The 17,260-nt window shown below is 55.5% G+C and overlaps 1 protein-coding gene across 1 annotated transcript in view; it reads right to left on the minus strand.

Moving 5' to 3' along the window:
• Positions 1-17,260, minus strand: part of Hspg2 (heparan sulfate proteoglycan 2) — a 96,682-nt gene that overhangs the window by 39,684 nt on the left and 39,738 nt on the right. The window contains exons 4-33 of the mRNA XM_040756328.1: positions 16,600-16,709; positions 16,443-16,501; positions 15,870-16,030; positions 14,210-14,338; positions 13,736-13,990; positions 13,534-13,653; positions 12,948-13,079; positions 12,659-12,803; positions 12,420-12,571; positions 12,178-12,324; positions 10,492-10,655; positions 9,978-10,157; positions 9,673-9,869; positions 9,418-9,565; positions 8,736-8,863; positions 8,328-8,414; positions 8,194-8,252; positions 7,994-8,061; positions 7,112-7,252; positions 6,832-7,008; positions 6,551-6,730; positions 6,343-6,461; positions 5,890-6,001; positions 5,666-5,779; positions 5,448-5,575; positions 5,064-5,150; positions 4,439-4,488; positions 4,039-4,133; positions 3,697-3,837; positions 3,177-3,368 (exon numbers count right to left, since the gene is read on the minus strand). Of these exons, the coding sequence (XP_040612262.1) occupies positions 3,177-3,368; positions 3,697-3,837; positions 4,039-4,133; positions 4,439-4,488; positions 5,064-5,150; positions 5,448-5,575; positions 5,666-5,779; positions 5,890-6,001; positions 6,343-6,461; positions 6,551-6,730; positions 6,832-7,008; positions 7,112-7,252; positions 7,994-8,061; positions 8,194-8,252; positions 8,328-8,414; positions 8,736-8,863; positions 9,418-9,565; positions 9,673-9,869; positions 9,978-10,157; positions 10,492-10,655; positions 12,178-12,324; positions 12,420-12,571; positions 12,659-12,803; positions 12,948-13,079; positions 13,534-13,653; positions 13,736-13,990; positions 14,210-14,338; positions 15,870-16,030; positions 16,443-16,501; positions 16,600-16,709 (3,977 nt within the window). The remainder of the gene's footprint in view (positions 1-3,176; positions 3,369-3,696; positions 3,838-4,038; positions 4,134-4,438; positions 4,489-5,063; positions 5,151-5,447; positions 5,576-5,665; positions 5,780-5,889; positions 6,002-6,342; positions 6,462-6,550; positions 6,731-6,831; positions 7,009-7,111; positions 7,253-7,993; positions 8,062-8,193; positions 8,253-8,327; positions 8,415-8,735; positions 8,864-9,417; positions 9,566-9,672; positions 9,870-9,977; positions 10,158-10,491; positions 10,656-12,177; positions 12,325-12,419; positions 12,572-12,658; positions 12,804-12,947; positions 13,080-13,533; positions 13,654-13,735; positions 13,991-14,209; positions 14,339-15,869; positions 16,031-16,442; positions 16,502-16,599; positions 16,710-17,260) is intronic.

Consider the following 17,260-nt stretch of genomic DNA (forward strand, 5'->3'; position numbering starts at 1 on the left):
TTCTGTGTACCTCTGCCTGTCCTGGAATTTGCTCTGTAGACCAGGTTGGCCTGGAGCTCACAGAGATGCTCCTGCCTCTGACTGCCAAATGCTGGGATTAAAGGTATGCACCACCACTGCCTGGCATGTGAGAGCCTATCTTAAAAAAAAAAAAAAGAAATGAAAAATGTAATCAGAAAAAAAAAACCCAAAGCAAACAAAGTAGCCAGAGGGCTGTGGATGCAGCTCAGTTGGCAGTGTTTACCTAACTTGTGGGAAGCCCTGGGTTCCATCCTAAACATGGGATATCACATTCATTAGCCCAGGACTCAGAAGGCACAGGCAGAAAAATCAGGAGTTCAAGGTCATCCTTGGCTCTAAAGTGGACAGCCTAGGCTACAGGGGACTGTCTCAAAAAAGTAAAAAGTAGTTGGATATGATAGTATATGCCTTTCATTTCAACACTTGGGGGACAGAGATAGGAGGATGGACACAAGTTCAAGGCCAACCTGGTCCATATGGGGAGACCCTGTCTCAAAAAAAAAAAAGTAGTAGCAGGCAGACATGGCTATTATCCCTACACTTGAGAGGCTATGACAAGGATTCTGAGCTTGAAGTCAGCCCAGGGCTATCATGAGACCCCACCTCAAAACATAAGCATAATTGACTGGATATTTGGTGGAGTTAACGTGACGCCTGACGTCATTGATGGTCCAGAGAGTCTCAAGAAATGTCAAACGGGTTTGGAAAGGACCAGTCTAAAAAGCATGGTAGGCTGGTCCCTCACTGGGTGACTTGGTACATACCTGAGAGCCTGCTGAGGAAGACAGAGAGGTGGAGGAGGAAGAGGAAGAGGAGGAAGAGGAGGGGGGACCTGCTTGTAGAGCAGCAGTTAGCTGGGGGTGGGGGCGCAGCCCACTAGGAGGGGGCTGGGGGTGGGCAGCAAAACTGGCAAGGAGCTGCCAGATCTCAGCATCCACCCGCCTCTGAGCTTCATCCACCTGGGGGAAAGGAAGGACAGACGACAGAACAGATGGACAGAAAGACACCCATGGGGCTCTGCCTTTCCCCAGGCTGTACCAGCTCCACCCAATTCCCCGATGCAGGCCACCCATGTGCCTGTGCCGATACACACCCCTGCCTCCCTCCCTGTGTCCTTTGCCTTCTCACTCCTAGGACTCACGCAGAACATCCGAGGATGAGTAGCTGCATGTGGGTTAGGCCTGCTGGGGAGGAACCTGCTCATGGTGTTCCGCAAGGGAAGGATAGAAAGTTCTGTGCAGTCAGGGCTGATAGCCATGTGTGTGTGTGTGGGGGGGGGGGAGCTGCCCACAGCACTACAGAAGGCGTTCTGGGGTGTTTGTAGAACACTGTCGTATGCTTGCTTGGACAGGCAGGCTGGGTGGAGGGGGCCCAGGAAAGCCTGGGTCTTGGTTCAAGGTCTGACCTAGGTTCCCTGACACAGCCTGCCCCTGCCCTAAGTACCTGTGATGCCCGCTGTGCCCGGCCCCTGCCCTCTGAGTTCCCAAGGATCCTCCCAGTTGTCACAGCTGCCCGCCACTGTTCCTCTGAGAGGGATGTGCGGTTCTGATGGGACGGAAGTCACAGGCCATCTCAGCCCTCACAGGGCTCAGACCTGTAGCCATGCATAGCCCTTCCCCCCATACATGGTGCCAGCAAGGAAGGCTACAGTGAGTTGTTAGGGAGGCATGCCCTGTCCCTGGGCAGGCACATAGGGTTACTCCAGGCTACTAGAAGGGCACATGAAAAGAGGTTAATGGTGTTTGCTGGCAAATACATGGGGACAGTCACATAGATTAAGATCAAGTTAGTTTTCCTCCAGTTAGTAGACCTCCAACTATTGTGACACCAAAACCACATCACATGGCTGGTGGGGCGCAGCACAGAACATGACCCTCCAGACTCTCCTAGCAACAGTGCAGGCTCAGGCAGGGCGTCCATGGGTACAGGATGTCTCCCATGCAGGGCTGAGGGCAGCCATGGACACACCATGTGTGGCACCCCATTTCACACCACTCAACAAAGGCATACCTGGTGAGCCCGGCGTAGCCGTGCAAAGTGAGACTCCCTCTGTGGGGAAGCAAGAATCACCAGTGGAAGAGACAGAGAAAGGTCTGAGGGAGGCCAGGAGAGAAGGAACCAAGGGGAAGAATGCACTGAAAGGCAGCCAGGTTGGACAAGGAGCAGGGATGGGAAGGCCTCAAAGCCCCACTGCTGAGTGGACTAGGGTATAACTGATTGGGTACTGGCCTCAGCTGGTGGGAGAATTATATACTAAGTCCTGGTACCATGGCCATAGCTGAGGACCACATGAGTTCATGTTTTATTTATTATTTCTATTTTTCTGCATTGGTGTTTGCCTGCATGCATGTCTATGTGAAGTTGTCAGATCCCCTGGAACTGGGTTACAGACAGTTGTGAGCTGCCATGAAGGGAATTGAACCCGGGTTCTCTGAGAGAGCACCGCCGGTGCTCTTAACCACTGAGCCATCTCTCCAGCCCCCCTGGAGCTCACCTCTTAGAAGCTGCCCTTCGCAAGACCATCCTTGATGATGCTGCCTTCCTGGCAGATCTCACTTCAGAGTCAAAATGATGACTCTCTTGCCTAGCTCAGCTTTTTAAGGGCAGGTCTGACCTGCTTACAAATCCTGCTACTATTGCCCACCAGTTGTGTGACTCAGGAAAAGTTCTTGATCTCTCTAGCTTTACTTTCCTCTGCTTGGAGATGGCAGTGAGGATGGCTGGTTCATGCAATCATGACTTAAGATGCCTGCATAAGTGAGTGTGTAGTCAGAGCTCAATAGAAATGACCTGAGGATCACCATGCCAACACCCAGAGCTCAGCCTGCAGCACCCAGCACTGATGAGCACCCGGGAGACTCGCACTGAAACTGTCTCACCATGCACGTGTTGCCGCCTGGCCTGAAAGTTCAGTCATTATCACTTGAGTGCTCAGGATGTGTCAGGGACAATCCTCCCAGCCACCCTGGGCTGTGGAGGCCAGGTGTCCAGCTAGTGGACCACTTAGTTGAGATGTAATCTGAGGTCTGCTGGGCCCCAAAGGCCACACACTACATGAAATAGCAGCCATGACCCCATGTTGACTCCATGTTTAGCAAGGCCCTGGCTCGGAGCTGGCACTTGGGGAGGGGTTGCAGGCCTCACTCATATCCTACCTTGTCTCCCTGGTATGTTTCTGGAAGCTGCCAGTAGAAAGACTCTTGGCCAAGATGAGCAAAGTTGCTGTAAGAGAGCTGGGGCCCACCAGGCACTGATTCCACGGTGAAGCCTCCTGTCAACTGGCTGTTGCGCTGTGGGTTCACCAGGGCAAAGCCTTGGAAGTCCCCAGGAGCAAAGTGAGTGGAGATCTGGCAGCCGGAGGGAAAACACGGGTCAGCTAGGTCAGACATACCAGGATGGACAGGGCACAGAAGGGCAGGATGGGACACGGGGCTCGCTAAGCCCAGGGCTGAGTGAGACATGATGGAGGGGGTGGGCATCGAGGGTTCGATGAAGGGGTGTGCTCAGCGCTGAGACGAGCAACAGCAGAGGCCCAGGTCTTGAGACAGGAGTCAGGTCTCTGGAACTGTGTGCCAAGGTGAGCAGGGATGGAGGCCTGGAGATGGGTTCCTCCTGGGAGGCAGGCACCCAGCTGGGACAGTGCTCCCCATCTTCAGGGGGCACACTGGCTCTGACCTGGTGGCGTGAGTAGGAGGAGCTGGCACACTGCTGGGTGACACCCATGCAAAAACAGGGAAGGCAGCCTTCTGGGTTGCTGGCACTCAAGTAGAAGTGGTGGGGTCGGCAGTGGCTGCAGGTAAGGCCTTCCACCTGGGCCTAGGGAGGATGGGAAAAAGATGTGAGGGGACTCGGGGGTGTGTAGTGAGCCTCAGGCCAGCCACTTCTAACAGCTGTGAGCAGCCCTGCCTACCCACCCCATGACCAGGCCTGAGGATCCCCTCGGGTACCATCTGACTTCTATTCGGCCCCAGTGCTGGACTGAGATAGACCTCATAGATGGCAGGACTTTGAACTGACCTTGCATTGACACTGACCAGCGGCATCACACTGGCTGCTGACACTGCCATGAGGGTCACAGCCACAACCTATACCCTCTGGCACCTGACCATCTCCTGAAGGGTAAAAAAGCCACAGATGACATCCTCAAACCCTACACCAAACACCACCATCTCTGCCACTCCCTAAGTCTGCCACTCAACACCAAGGGGACTGCTACCTGCTTCTAAGGATATGGGCGGTGCCTCTTCCCTATCCCATGTGACAGATAGAGAAGCCAAGAATCAGAAAGGGAAAGCCACCTCTCCCAGGTCCCAGGGAAACAAAGGACCTGTTCTAGCTCCCCCGAACCACCACCACCACCTTCACCACCACCACCACCACCACCACCGTTCCCTCCCAAGTCTGCAACTCTACTTACTGTGGCAAGGCTGTCCCTGACTGGGATTACCATAGTAACCTGGGGCACACCTATAGAGAGAGAAAGTGGTGAAAAGCCTAGATCCAAGGGGAGTCGGGGCTTAGACTCAGTAACCCCCACTGTAAGGGGAAAAGCACCAGTCTTGTGCATTAATTTGATGGATAAAGCATGGGGGAGACCAAAGCAAGGGTGGGGCCAAGACCAGAGCCAATGAGTTGATTCCATCAGGCCCTAACTCAAAAGGTCAAGATCAAGAGATCTAATGTTCAGCCTCAAGGTGTGAACCTAGGAGCGCCTCCAGGATATGGAGGTAGGAGGTTCAAGGCCATACACAGCTGCGTAATGAGTTTGTAGCTAGACTGGACGACATGAAACTCAGTATCAAAATAACCAAACAGCAAAGGGTCTAGTGGGAGGACTCTGGCTTGGGTAGGACAAGGAAGGGGCTGGAAGGTGGGCTGCAGGCCAATGCCAGGTTGCAGGGTGGGACTCTCAAAGAGGAAAGCTAATGGCCTTTGACAGCCTGTGCAATGAGGAGAAGTCACAGGCTTCTTGTGCGTATGAGGGCTGGGTCTCACCGAGGACTATACCCTCCCGGGTGCACCCTACCACCCATCTCTCTCACCTCTCACAATGACGCCCGCTGTGGCCTGGTGAACATGAGTCACAGGTGGGGTGGCCATCTGTGTCCAGGAAGCAAGTATGGGCAGCCCTGAGAAAGTATGGAAGCCCTGTCAGTAAGACAGCGACTACTCCTGCTGGGTTCACTCACAGACCAGGGAGGCGGGCAAAGTCTACCCTTTCCCACCACCTCCCTTAGTTCTCCTCAGGGGCTCAGGTGGGTATGCTGTGCCCTTTAGGAAACTGGGCCTTTGGAAGTGAGTGTACCTTTCCCCAGAGACACTGACAAGTGCCAACCAGGATTTACCTGTAGCCTCTCCCTAGTGCTAGGTAAGGGGGGGGGGCAGGAAGGGTGTAGGCATTTAAGAAGAGTGGGGTCCAGACTCACTGGCCAGCAGCAGGGGCTCCATAGCATGGGCAGGGCTGGCAGTCCTGTGGTGTGCCCCGCTGAGGGTCTCCATAGTACCCTGGCTGACACTGCTCACAGCGAGCACCCTCTGTGTGGTGCTGGCAGCTCTGGAGGGACAGAGGACAGGTTGAGGCTAGCCTCTAGAAACCCCAACCTGCCTTCCAACCAAGGATGGAGAGTGAAAGGGCAGAGTTCACCTGGCAGACACCTGTCTCAGGCTCACAGGCCTCTGAGTGGCCATGGCAGTTGCAGCGTTCACAGGTACCCAGGTAGAGCCCACTGGGCATGCGTGTGTAGCCTGTGTCACAGTCCTGGAAACAGAGAGATGGGGGGGGGCTGAGCATGTGGGGAGAGAAAAGGAGGGCAGGCCAGCAAACATTGTGGAGGAAGCTGGATGGATATGTAGGGGACCCGGGCTCACCTGGCAGGAAGGGCCACGGTACCCAGGTGGACAGGTACACTGCTCTACTTCCAATGCTGAGTCCTGGCCGGTGTAATCAGGCACAGCCACATCCATGCTGATGCCAGAGACCCTGGATGTGGTAAGACTCACGGTGAAGGACACTCGGTGTGCACCGGGAATACCCAGAGTCCCGTGCTCCATCACCGCGTGGCCTTCATTCTCCAGCAGTCTCTTGGGCTTCGGTGAACAGCTCACATCTGCTGCTTCCTCCAAAGGGCTACCATCCTCTCCCCCTCCTCACCCAGACATGCTGCACTACCCAGCTGACTCAGGAGACACTGGTCCCCAGCTTCTCAAGATTCTCTGAGGGAGGCAGCAGTCTGCTTTCCATTCTACAGGCAGAAGTGTGAGGGGCTACACCATGTCTCTACTTAGTCTGGGGACCCCTCTGCCCTGCCCTAGCCCAGCTACCTGCTCTCAGCCGGCTGCTGGGTGTAAGACGCTTGGATGAGGAGGGCATCGAGGCCTGCCAGGGCCATCAGCAGGTGCTCCCGTGTGGCTGGCTGCCCGTCAGGCCGCTGCCATGCTTGCTGTCAAGGAAGTGACATGAGCCATTCCTGTCACCCTGGGTGCCAAAGCCCCAAAAGCGAGGGACAAGAAGGGATGGGAAGGGGCTCACCTCTCGGAAGGGCACTATGAAGTTGCTGGGCTGGCCAGGGCTGGGCTCCCTTGAGGCGTGGTGCTCCAATACGATGCCATTGCCCTGCAGCACCACCAGTGGCTGTCTGTGCAGGGGTGCAGAGCTGGGCCGGGGCCGCTGGGTTATAGTGAAGCGCAGCTCTCCTCCGTAGGAGGTCACCTGGGATGGGGTGGACAGGTGTTCAGCGGGAGACTTCAGTCAGGCCAGGTTACTGCTGTTCTCTCCGTGACCTGCCTGTGTCGTTCCTCTGTCCCACCCACCTTGTCTCCTCGGAAGCTGGCAGGAAGGCTCCAGAAGTAGGGTTCAGACAGGAGGCTGTGGAAGGAGGAGAACAAGAGCTCCCCGGGTGTAGGGGATAAGACACCCTCGCTGGTGGTGTGGGTGCCTGCGGCATTCGTCAGGCTGAACTGAGAGGGCTGTTCAGAGGCCCCGAGCACCTGGAAACGGAGAATGTTGGAATAGAGGTGGTGGGACCCACCCCTCGTCCCCCCGGGCCCCAGGCATGGCTGTCCCATCCAGCTGCTGCCCTCTTGTGGGTACCTGGGCGCGGCTCCAGGAGGAGCTGCTGCACTGGCGGCTGACCCCCATGCAGAAGCACTTGAGGCAGCCGTCAGGGTTCTGCTTGCTCAGGTGGAAAGAGCCGTCCGAGCACTCGTTACACAGGCGCCCCACCACATTGTTCTGTGGACACAGAGTTGGGAGCTGCAGGGTGGCCCAAGGGAGGGGCTGCCTGGAACTTGCAGCTGAATCCACCCACAGTCTAGATGGGGGTCCCAGAGCACCGTGGAAAACACATATGTGTGAGGCACAATCCCCGCCAGATCATGGGTGTGTACAGAAACCGCTCTCCCCTTTCTCATTGGCTTCTGAGAGGCTCACAAACAAGTTGGATTTGAAACAAAGAGAGCTCATTGGATGGATGCCACTATAACGCAGGATGGAGAATTTCATCTGCAGCCACCTCACTCGACTCCCATTAGAGCCTTCAGAGGGAGGTGGGGACTTCTCCATCCTTACAAAGTGAGGCTTGAGACATGAAACAGCACACAGGGTCCACTCGGCATGCTACTCTCCGTTACAGGATCGGGGGTGCCTGACTGCGAAACCCGCCCAGCTCTTTCCCCACTGACATAGATTCTCCCACCATTGATGTGATATCAACATGAATCCTGACAGAGTGACACAGGTGAGGGCGGGATGTATGCAATAGTTGCTGAGGGCATGTCAGGAAATTGAACTTGAGGTGGCTGAGGGAAGGCCAGGACTTCCTCATGGTACAGAAGACCAGGCAGCCAGGCCTGTGGGTCTCAGGCAAGGCCAGTGTCCACTCGCCAAGGTACTAGAGAGGGTAGGATCTCTTTCCTCCCTTGGCCACAGTAAGGCTGGGCCCAAGGTCAGTACACAGACAGTACACGCACACACCTTACAGCGGCAGGCCTCCCCGGTAGTGCTCAGGCTGCCTCGATCATCGCAGCGCACGATTTCCTGGTCTGGAGGCAGAAGGAAAGCGTTGGCAGGTTGGGTGAGAATGGGGGGCTCTCCAGGGATTCTGGGGATGGGCTGGAAACTGGGAGTGGTTTCCAGTCCAGCAGGTAATGAGAGGAGGCGGTCACAATACTCACTGGTGGGCCTGCACTTCCCGCCTGGCTGGATGGGGTTGCCTTCATATCCAGGGGCACAGCTGGGGGAGACAACACCGTCACACCCAGCCAGGACATCCTGTCGCCTACCCACCAGCCCTGTCAGCTCCTCTTACCTTTCACAGCGACGGCCGGTGTAGCCTGGGGCACAGGCATCACAGGTGGCTTGGCCATCTGTGTCCAGGAAGCAAGTGTCTGAGAATCTGTGGAGATCAAGTGGGCAGGATAGAAGGGTAAAACTGGGTGCCGGGCCTGACGTGCTCACCCCAGGAAATGACTTCTGTCCTCACAGACCCACGGAGAGGTGTGATGCCGTCTCCTGGCCCCTGTTCTTACTCTGTGGCCTCATAGCAACTGTAGAATGGGAGATGGTCCCATTATACAGAAAGGGAAAATGAGGTCCACAAGAGATCAAAGAGCATGGAACTACTCAGTGAAGGGACCGGAATTCATGTGGGTACCCAGTTTCCCTGGCAGAGAATGCCCCTACTTGCCACACTACCATATCCTGAGCAGGGGCTGACCTTCGGGAGGCGTCGATGTATGGGCAGGGGCAGGGCCGGCAGGCAGTGGCTGTGGCTTTTGTGGCGTCTCCAAAGAAGCCAGCTTTGCATTTGTTGCACTGAGGTCCTTCAGTGTTGTGTTGGCAGTTCTAGGACAGGAGAGGGTAGGGGGTGGCTCAGATCCTACTGAGCAGAACTGGGACAGACAGGCTCTCGAATGTTCTACAGCTTTATAGAGAGGCATCAATGTGCCTCCCCCTGGCAGTGGTAGTCCAGCATGGAAGCCAATCTCATTGATGGTTCCAAGCACCTCTTGGTATGGAGCCAGAACTGTCACCCTCTTCCAGACTACACCCAAGGCCAGTTCTGCCCCAGAGTTCATTCTGTCACTCCTACAGCTGCTCGGGGATCTGAAGACAGTACCCTGTCTGTGCCTTCTCTTTGGTCAGCTCCACAATCCCAGTCCTCATCACTATTCCCAAGAGATGAGGTGTAATGTCTGGACCATGCTTCCTCCAGCCCTCGCCAAGGGAGAGAGACTTTCAGCTCCCTTGTCTAGACACAGTATCTCTTGTTAACATATCCAGAGGTCATGGTGGTTCACCTGGAGCCATTCAAGCCATTCTAGAGGTCATGCAGTGCTCATGGATGCAGGGGAGACCCACACCTATCCAATGTCCAAGTGGCAGCTTGCACTACTCACCAGGCAGTGGCCATAGACGGGGTCACAGGAGCTGGCATGGCCATTGCAATTGCAGCCAGAGCAAGTGCCCAGGTAGGGCCCTCCAGGCACCCGGGTGAAGTGGGCATCACAGCTTTCACAAGACAAGCCAGAATAGCCAATGGGGCATCTGTGGGGATAGGGTCGAGAGAATGGCTGCAGGAACCACATACTCTGATGTCTCACTTCCACCCCAGATAACATCCCCAAGATCCACAGCCCCACAGGGGCAGGCACCTGCACTCCTCCACTCTGTGAGCACGGCCATGGCTGGTAGTATGGGTGACAGTGGTGTCCATGACGATGTCACTCAGCCCCACACTGGCCATCTTGTTGTTGTACACTGTCTGCAGCAGTATACCCTCCAGGCTTGCCAGTGTCTGCAGCATCTCTGCCCGCTGCACAGGCCGGCCAGACTCATGGACCCAGTGTTCCTAGAGCAGACAAGGTTGTTCGGTCTATCAGTACCTGCATGGCATGCATCAGTCCACCCTGGCCAATCCTCCCTCCTAGACCGCCCCTGGGACTCAGGTGCCACCAACCTCAGAGAGCTGGACCTGGCGCTGGTTCAGAGTTCCAGGTTGGGTGGGTGTGTGGCCTCGAGAATGGAGGCGGTACCCTGCACCCACGAGGATCACATCTGGTTTCTGCACTGGTTCCAGCATGCCTCGAGCCAGATCATAGCGCACCTTGTAGCGCAGGGAGCCACCATAGGAGTCCACCTGGTCAGGACAGGTTAGATCAGGGCTGGGCAGCCATCCTCAAGCAGCTGCATCCAGTCCCCTAGTTTCTCATGCTGCCCATCTGAGGCTTACAGAGTGCCTGGCGTGAAAGGCTCATAGAGAACTGGGCACGGGGAGTCCAGCCCATGGCAGACAGCTTGTAATGCTGTACCCATGGAGGCCAGTGTGGGGCACTCTAACCAGCCCAGAGTTGGTGGTCAGGGAAGAACTCAAAGTGGGTTTGGAGAGCAGCCGGCAGAGATCTTGCCTTGTCCGCAGAGGCGCAGCTGCCCTGCTTCAGAGTGAGCAGAGACTGGGCAGGCTCTGCCCTCACCTTGTTCCCCAGGAACTGCTTGGGTAGGGCCCAGAAAGCATCATGGACAAGGAAGCGGCGTGACAGGTCAACCAGCTGGAACTCCTGTAGGGCTGGGTCAATCTGCAGCTGGGTGGAGGAGAGGGGCGGCACGCCGGGCTGGGATGGCATGGTCACATTCACACCTGCAAGGGCAAAAGCAGGGTAAGGACTGCAGCCCGTGATTAGTGGGGAACAGCCACCTGAGAGCCGGTACCCAGGAAGGGACAAGAGAGACAGCAGAGGCATCTGTCTGGGATTTAGGAAGTAGCCAGGCAGAGCTGGGCATGGCACGCGCCTGTAATCCCAGCACTCCTGAAGGATCGCCAGTTCAAGCTGGAGGCCAGCCTGGGACGCATAAGACCCCGTCTTGATTCACCCACTCCCACCCCCAAAAGAAGCATCAGTTCTTTCTTTCCTCGTTGTAGTCATTGTACCTCCTGCAGTTTGGTGAATGCTCTAGGGAGGGCCCTCACTGCAGAGTGACAGCTGGGAGGCATGTTAGAAGCCACGGTCAAGGAAAGGGAAGAGGCTCACTACAGCAGGACTTCTCAGAGCCTTTGTACCATCAGGATGGGAACAGTCCACTGAGGTTAGGAGAGAGCTACGTAGGGCTGGAGAAGAGAAACCCAAGCCCCGTTTCCACCACGTTCCTGGGGCCTGAGCCTGGACAAAGGGCTCTGTTCCCTCATCTATAAAACAATGATCCTGGTGGCCCAACTCATGGAGTTATGGAGACAAAATGCACAAGTTGACAGAAAGGTTAAAAATGAGGGTAACATGAAGGAAGAGCTCAAAACGGCTCACTCTTATTGTTACGAGGGGTCACTGGTCCAACCCCATGTGTGCACTCACTCACTCATTCACTCATTCATTCACTCACTCATTCACTCACTCATTCACTCACTCATTCACTCACTCACTCATTCACTCACTCGTTCACTCACTCACTCATTCACTCATTCATTCACTCACTCATTCACTCACTCATTCACTCACTCACTCACTCATTCACTCACTCACTCACTCACTCATTCACTCATTCACTCACTCACTCATTCACTCACTCACTCATTCACTCACTCACTCATTCACTCATTCACTCACTCATTCACTCACACATTCACTCACTCCTCATTCACTCATTCACTCACTCATTCACTCACTCCTCATTCACTCATTCACTCACTCACTCATTCACTCACTCATTCACTCACTTACTCATTCACTCATTCACTCACTCACACACACATGCCCACACAGGGTTTCTCTGCAGCACCCTGCCATCCCCTAGGGCAGTGCCACTTCACATGACAGTAGAAATACTTGGTACCTACAATCTGCCGTGTGATGCTCACATATCTTTGGTGGCAATCCAACAGTTTTGCTTTTTGTGTGGTGTGTATATGTTTGTGTGCAGACATCCGAGAGAGAGAGAGAGAGAGAGAGAGAGAGAGAGAGAGAGAGAGAGAGAGAGAGAGAGAGAGTGTTCTACAGAGTCTGTCTTCCCTACAGCCTGAGGCAGGGAAGCTACAAACACGGATCTGGCTTGTCCTAAAGGTTTTTCTGATATAACTCAGAGTTTTCTTGGTCACTCCCTGCCCTTAGGCCCTGGTCCTTCTCTGTCTGTCTCAGGTTCAGGAGTCTGAAGCCCACCCATCCACATACCCTTGAAGTCACTGGGCTGGTCAAAGCTCAGCCGGATCTGGTCCCGGAAGCGCCGGCTGCTCTGGCACACGTTGGTCACACCAAAGCAGAAGCAGGGCAGGCAGGAGGCACTGTCCTCCAGGTAGAAGTGTCCATCGGGGCAGGGGCCTGCTGGGAGGCAGGGAGGGGCTGTGGTTGGCCACCAGCAGGAGGCTGTGGCACTGGTGCCAGGCACCCGCCTCACACCCGCCCTTCTACAGCACCTCGCTGAGGGACAAGCTCCAGCACGCCATCTGGAATGCCAAACACCATGCCACGTGCGTTCATGGCTTCACAGGTGTATGCGCCCTGGTCTGCCTCCTTCACATCACGGATGATCAGTGTGCCACGCCCTCCTTCGCTGGTCATTGTCACCCTGGTAGACCCCAAGACAGCGGTGGGTTAGGCTTGAGCCACAGACTCAGGCTTTTCCATAGGCAAATCACCCCCACCTGAGTTGTACCTGGGATGAACAGGGATGTGGCCCCAGTTGAGCCTCCAGTTGATGATGGGTGTGGGGACACCAATGGCTACGCAGGTGAAAGTCACTGTCTGGCCCCGGGAAGCCTGGATGGACTGCTGGGGAGGAGTCACCACCTGGGGGGGCACTGGGGACAGCAGGAGCACGAGTGAAGCGTTCAATCAGGAATTGGGGCAGGAAGTGCCGAGAGAGTGGAGACTGGGAGTAGAGGCAGATGGACAATGGAGCCCACCCAGCGCCACGCCCACTGCACCCCCAGAGCGTCACTCACTGCAGCCAAACTCATCACTGCGGTCAGGACAGTCAGTCTCCTCGTCGCAGTGGAAGCTGGCGGGGATGCACTTGTTGGTGGAGACGCATCGGAACTGCGTGGGCCCACAGTCTTGCCCGGGCTCCTTGATGGCTGGTGACAAAACCAGGAGGAGTGAGCACAGGGACCACGGCTCACCTACCACCTTCTTCAGGTGCCCTTGGGCCACTCCCTTCATCTGGCCCACATTACCCACAATGCCTTCAAAACTGAGCCAAATACAATGGGTTATAAAGTGACCGGGCTCTAGCATTCTGTTACAACATAAAAATAAACCGAGTAGCCCGTGGGTTAGGTTTGTGACCCACATGCTGGTCCAGGACACCATCTTCACAGAGGTCCGCATATCCACTTCTCTCACCAACACCAACACAGTAATAAAGAAAAGATTAATGGTCACCCAAATACTGTAGAGCAGGGGAGACATGGCCAGGAGGCTGTCAGCTAACTGCAGTTCCAAACGCAGAGGCCAGCACACCTCCCGGAGCAGGGAACAGAAGTACACAGACTAGGGGGCCAGGGGCAGAGTGGGGTCTGCTGTACTCACGGCAATTAGCCTCATCTGTGCGGTCCTCACAATCGAAGTCACCATCACAGCGCCACAACTTGAGAGCACAGTGTCCATTTCCACAGGGGAACTCGTTAGGTTCGCAGGGTGGCGGGGGCCCTGTGTGGACCAGGCAGGGGGTCACAAAGGTCCTTTGCTGACCGGAACCCAGTCCCCAGGCTCCGGCCCACATGGTGCTCACCACAGCCCAGTTCATCGCTGCCATCCTTGCAGTCTTCCTGACCGTCACAGAGGTAATCTTTGGGGATGCAGTGTCCACTGTGGCATGAGGCCTCCTGGGGCCCACACGCCATGGGCCCAGCAACACTGGGTAACAGGAACTGAGGTCCGTATGTGACTGGTGGTGGCTGTGCTGTGGCTGCCTCTGGCCAGAGTGGTAAAGGTGACGCCTTCACAACAGCAGGTAGCAAGGAGCTGAGCTCTGGGACTGCCTCCTCTGTGGACAGGATCCCTTGATGTTTAGTGCATGGGTGGGTCTCACCCTCGCCCCAGTCTCCTATGCTCCCTGGAGTCTACCCCAAGACCAGCCTCACTCTTCCCCCTCCTCCACCCTCTCCAACCTCTCTGTCTGCACCAAACCCTTATAGCCCAGGTGACCCAAAGACTCAGATGTAGCCCCACTCTGGGCCCCTTGAGGCTCCCAACAATTTCTCACCACAATTGAGCTCATCAGACATGTCCCTGCAGTCAGGCCGCTGGTCACAGCGATACTCCAGAGCCACACACTCGTTGTAACTGTGGCAAGCAAACTCCGTCTCGGTGCAGACCCTTGGGATCTGTGGCACTGTTGAGAGGGGGTGGTAGGAGGGAGTCAGGCAGCAGGCTGAGGCAGCTGGTGGAGTGACAGACAGCTCGGGCAAGGCATGGCTGTGAGTGGCTCTGGTGCCCTGAGTCAGGCCACCGCGGCAGACGGCAAGAGCAAGAAGCGCTTGGTGGGCATACACGCAACACTGTGCAGGACCCCTTCCGTGGACCTTCACACGGGTGACATGCCACACGCATGCAGTCACCATGCCACAGCCGTGCAGGCTACAGCCTGGCCCAGTGAGGAAGCAGTCATGTGGCCTTTGCTCTTCTTCTTCTCCCTGTGTCTGTCAGCTTCTCTAGGAAGCCCCTGACCTTGGCCAGGCTCACACTCTCACCTGGTGTCGCTGTGACCCCCACAGCAGCTGGGGGTGGCGGGGGGGTCTGTGCTGGAAAGGAAGCTGTAGTCAGCAACCATCCCACCTGGGACCTGGAAACTGAGGCCTGAGCCAAGCCTGCAGCTGCCCCCCTCCCTCGCCAAGAGTTCACTGAAGGTGGGAGTAGATGGCCAGGCCTCCAGCAAACTTTAGGCCAGGGTCTGAAGACCCAGGAAAGCAAGTTCGATTTTGGGGCGCACTGATAGGAGTTTTACACGCAGGACAAGGGAGGTGATAGCGCACTACTTTTTTTTCCCTTAGACTTGATGCCATTGTAGATCTGGTTTGCATTCCCGTTAGTGTGGACAGCTGCTTTCCCTCTCTGCACCTCAGTTCCCTCATCTTGAAAACAGGAGGAACACTCCATGGAACTTAGGAGTCCTGACAGGGTGCTGCGGTTCAGTGCCCTATACATGGGGCTTGCACTCACTTGATGCTTGGGGATGACTGTTGTGTTTTAGGTTAAAAAAAAAAGAAGTGTGTGTGTGTGTGTGTGTGTGTGTGTGTGTGTGTCTTTGCATGTATAGATACATGCCATGAAGATGCACATGTATGTGATACGTGTTATGTGGAGGTCTGAGACTGACACTGGGTTGTCTTCCTTGATCGATCGTCACCTTTTACACTATGGCAGGGTCTCTCTTGAATCTGAGCTTGCTGATTCTGTAGTCTAGCTAGCTTGCTCTGGGGATCCCACCTGTCCTCCTGACAGCTGGAATTATAGGTGGCTGCCACACCTTCCTGGTCTGCACATGGGTGCTAAGGATCTGAACTCCCGTCCTCGGGTTCTCACAGTATAAACACCTCTTTGCCGGCGGACTCACTGCCTCAGCCCTACAGCTGTTGGCTTTGCTGAATGCCAATGTCTTTTGACTTGGAAGTGCTGTATGAAGAAGGAGTTTTATCTACTGTTCATAAACAAAAGTCTGTGAGGACACAGCCTCATGGGTCCTATTAAAGGAAGCAGTTTGGCTCCAGCCAAGTAGAGATTGTACAAAGACTGACAGGAAGGCTCGGGTTCAGAATGGAGCTAGTTCCCTGTCTCCAGGGGTGTGGCAGCCCAAGGTGAAGACACCAAAAGGGCCAGAGTCTGAGGAACTGGAGGGGTGACCCCAGTTTGAAGGACAGGCTCACCTGTGCCCAGGCGTCGGAACTTGAACCCCCAGGGGGACGTGATGTAGGGGCCAATGGAGCCGCTGGAGACCACTGTGTGCAGCACCTCCTGAATCTGAGCCCCATCCGAATTCCCTTCGGAGCCCACATCCAGCTCAACAAAGACCCAGCCGTCTAGCTCCCTGCAGAGAAAGAGGTCTATGATCTCCATATCTCTATCAAGTTCCTGCCATGATGCCTAGCCCTGGGCACCCTGGGCCTAGGGTAGGGTCATTTCTGATGTAGGATACCCCATCTATGCTCTGTAAATCCCTGTCAAGCATGACCGTCCCTGCCAGGCGGTGGTGACACACACCTTTAATCCCAGCACATGGGAGGCAGAGGCAAACTGTGAGTTCGAGGCCAGCCTGATCTACAAAGTGAGTTCCAGGACAGCCAGGCTACACAGAGAAACCCTGTCTCGAAAAAAACAAAAACAAAAACAACCTATTCCTGCAGACCCCTCCCTGCCCTGCTCTTGTTAGTCAAGCTGCTTCCCATCCTTGGCCCTTCCTGGTTGCTCCCACCCCTCCCATCTCCAGGAACCTATCTTACTTGATGAACACCACGCTGACGATCTGGTCTCCAGGGATCTTCAAGTACTCTGACTCCAGCTGTGGGGACACACCACCATCAAATGCCTCCCACATACTCCAGTACTGCCCTGCCACCCCTGGAGAGCTCCCAAGCCCGGCTCCTGTCTCCCACGTACCTTATCCACCACAGCCTCCGACACCTCTCGGAACTCCTTGGCACCTGCATCCTCCAACTGGGGGCTGTACTCAATGGACCGAGTAAAATTTACCAGCGCCCGGAAATAGACTATGGAAGAGAAGGTGGGAAGTCGTGGTGAAGGGCCCAGTTGGCAGGCTGACACCTGTGTTCCCACAGAAAGGCCCAGCACAGCCTGCAGAAGCCTAAAAGGCTTGCCCAGGGCTCAGAGGAGCCTGGGCAGGAAGGGGCAGTTTCCAGGCCACTGGATAGCATGAAGATCATCACTCCTTTATTGTGATGTGTTTTCCCAGCCGTCTCCTATTCATCTTTCTGGGCTCAGCTCAGCCACCATACTCTCTAAGAAGACCATCTGGGCTGCCCTGGCTGGTGTGGGGTCCCCACTCTGGACTCTCACAGCACTTCTGCTTTGCAAACTGGGAACCTTTCTTCCCTCATCACATCGATTCTGCTGGGTACACCTGTGCCACACAGCACCGTAGTAACTATCAAGTCCTTCGTCGGCTACTTCAGATACAGACCCTCCTCAGTGAGAGTCTCATTCCTTCTTCATAAAATGGGGGGGATGAGGGAGTCCCCCACAATTATACCCCAGGGCTGCTGCCTGGTGTAAAGGATGTCTAGCTTCCCACACCGCTCCT

This window comes from Mesocricetus auratus, unplaced genomic scaffold, assembly GCF_017639785.1.
Source record: "Mesocricetus auratus isolate SY011 unplaced genomic scaffold, BCM_Maur_2.0 Super-Scaffold_100014, whole genome shotgun sequence".
Lineage (NCBI taxonomy): Eukaryota > Metazoa > Chordata > Mammalia > Rodentia > Cricetidae > Mesocricetus > Mesocricetus auratus.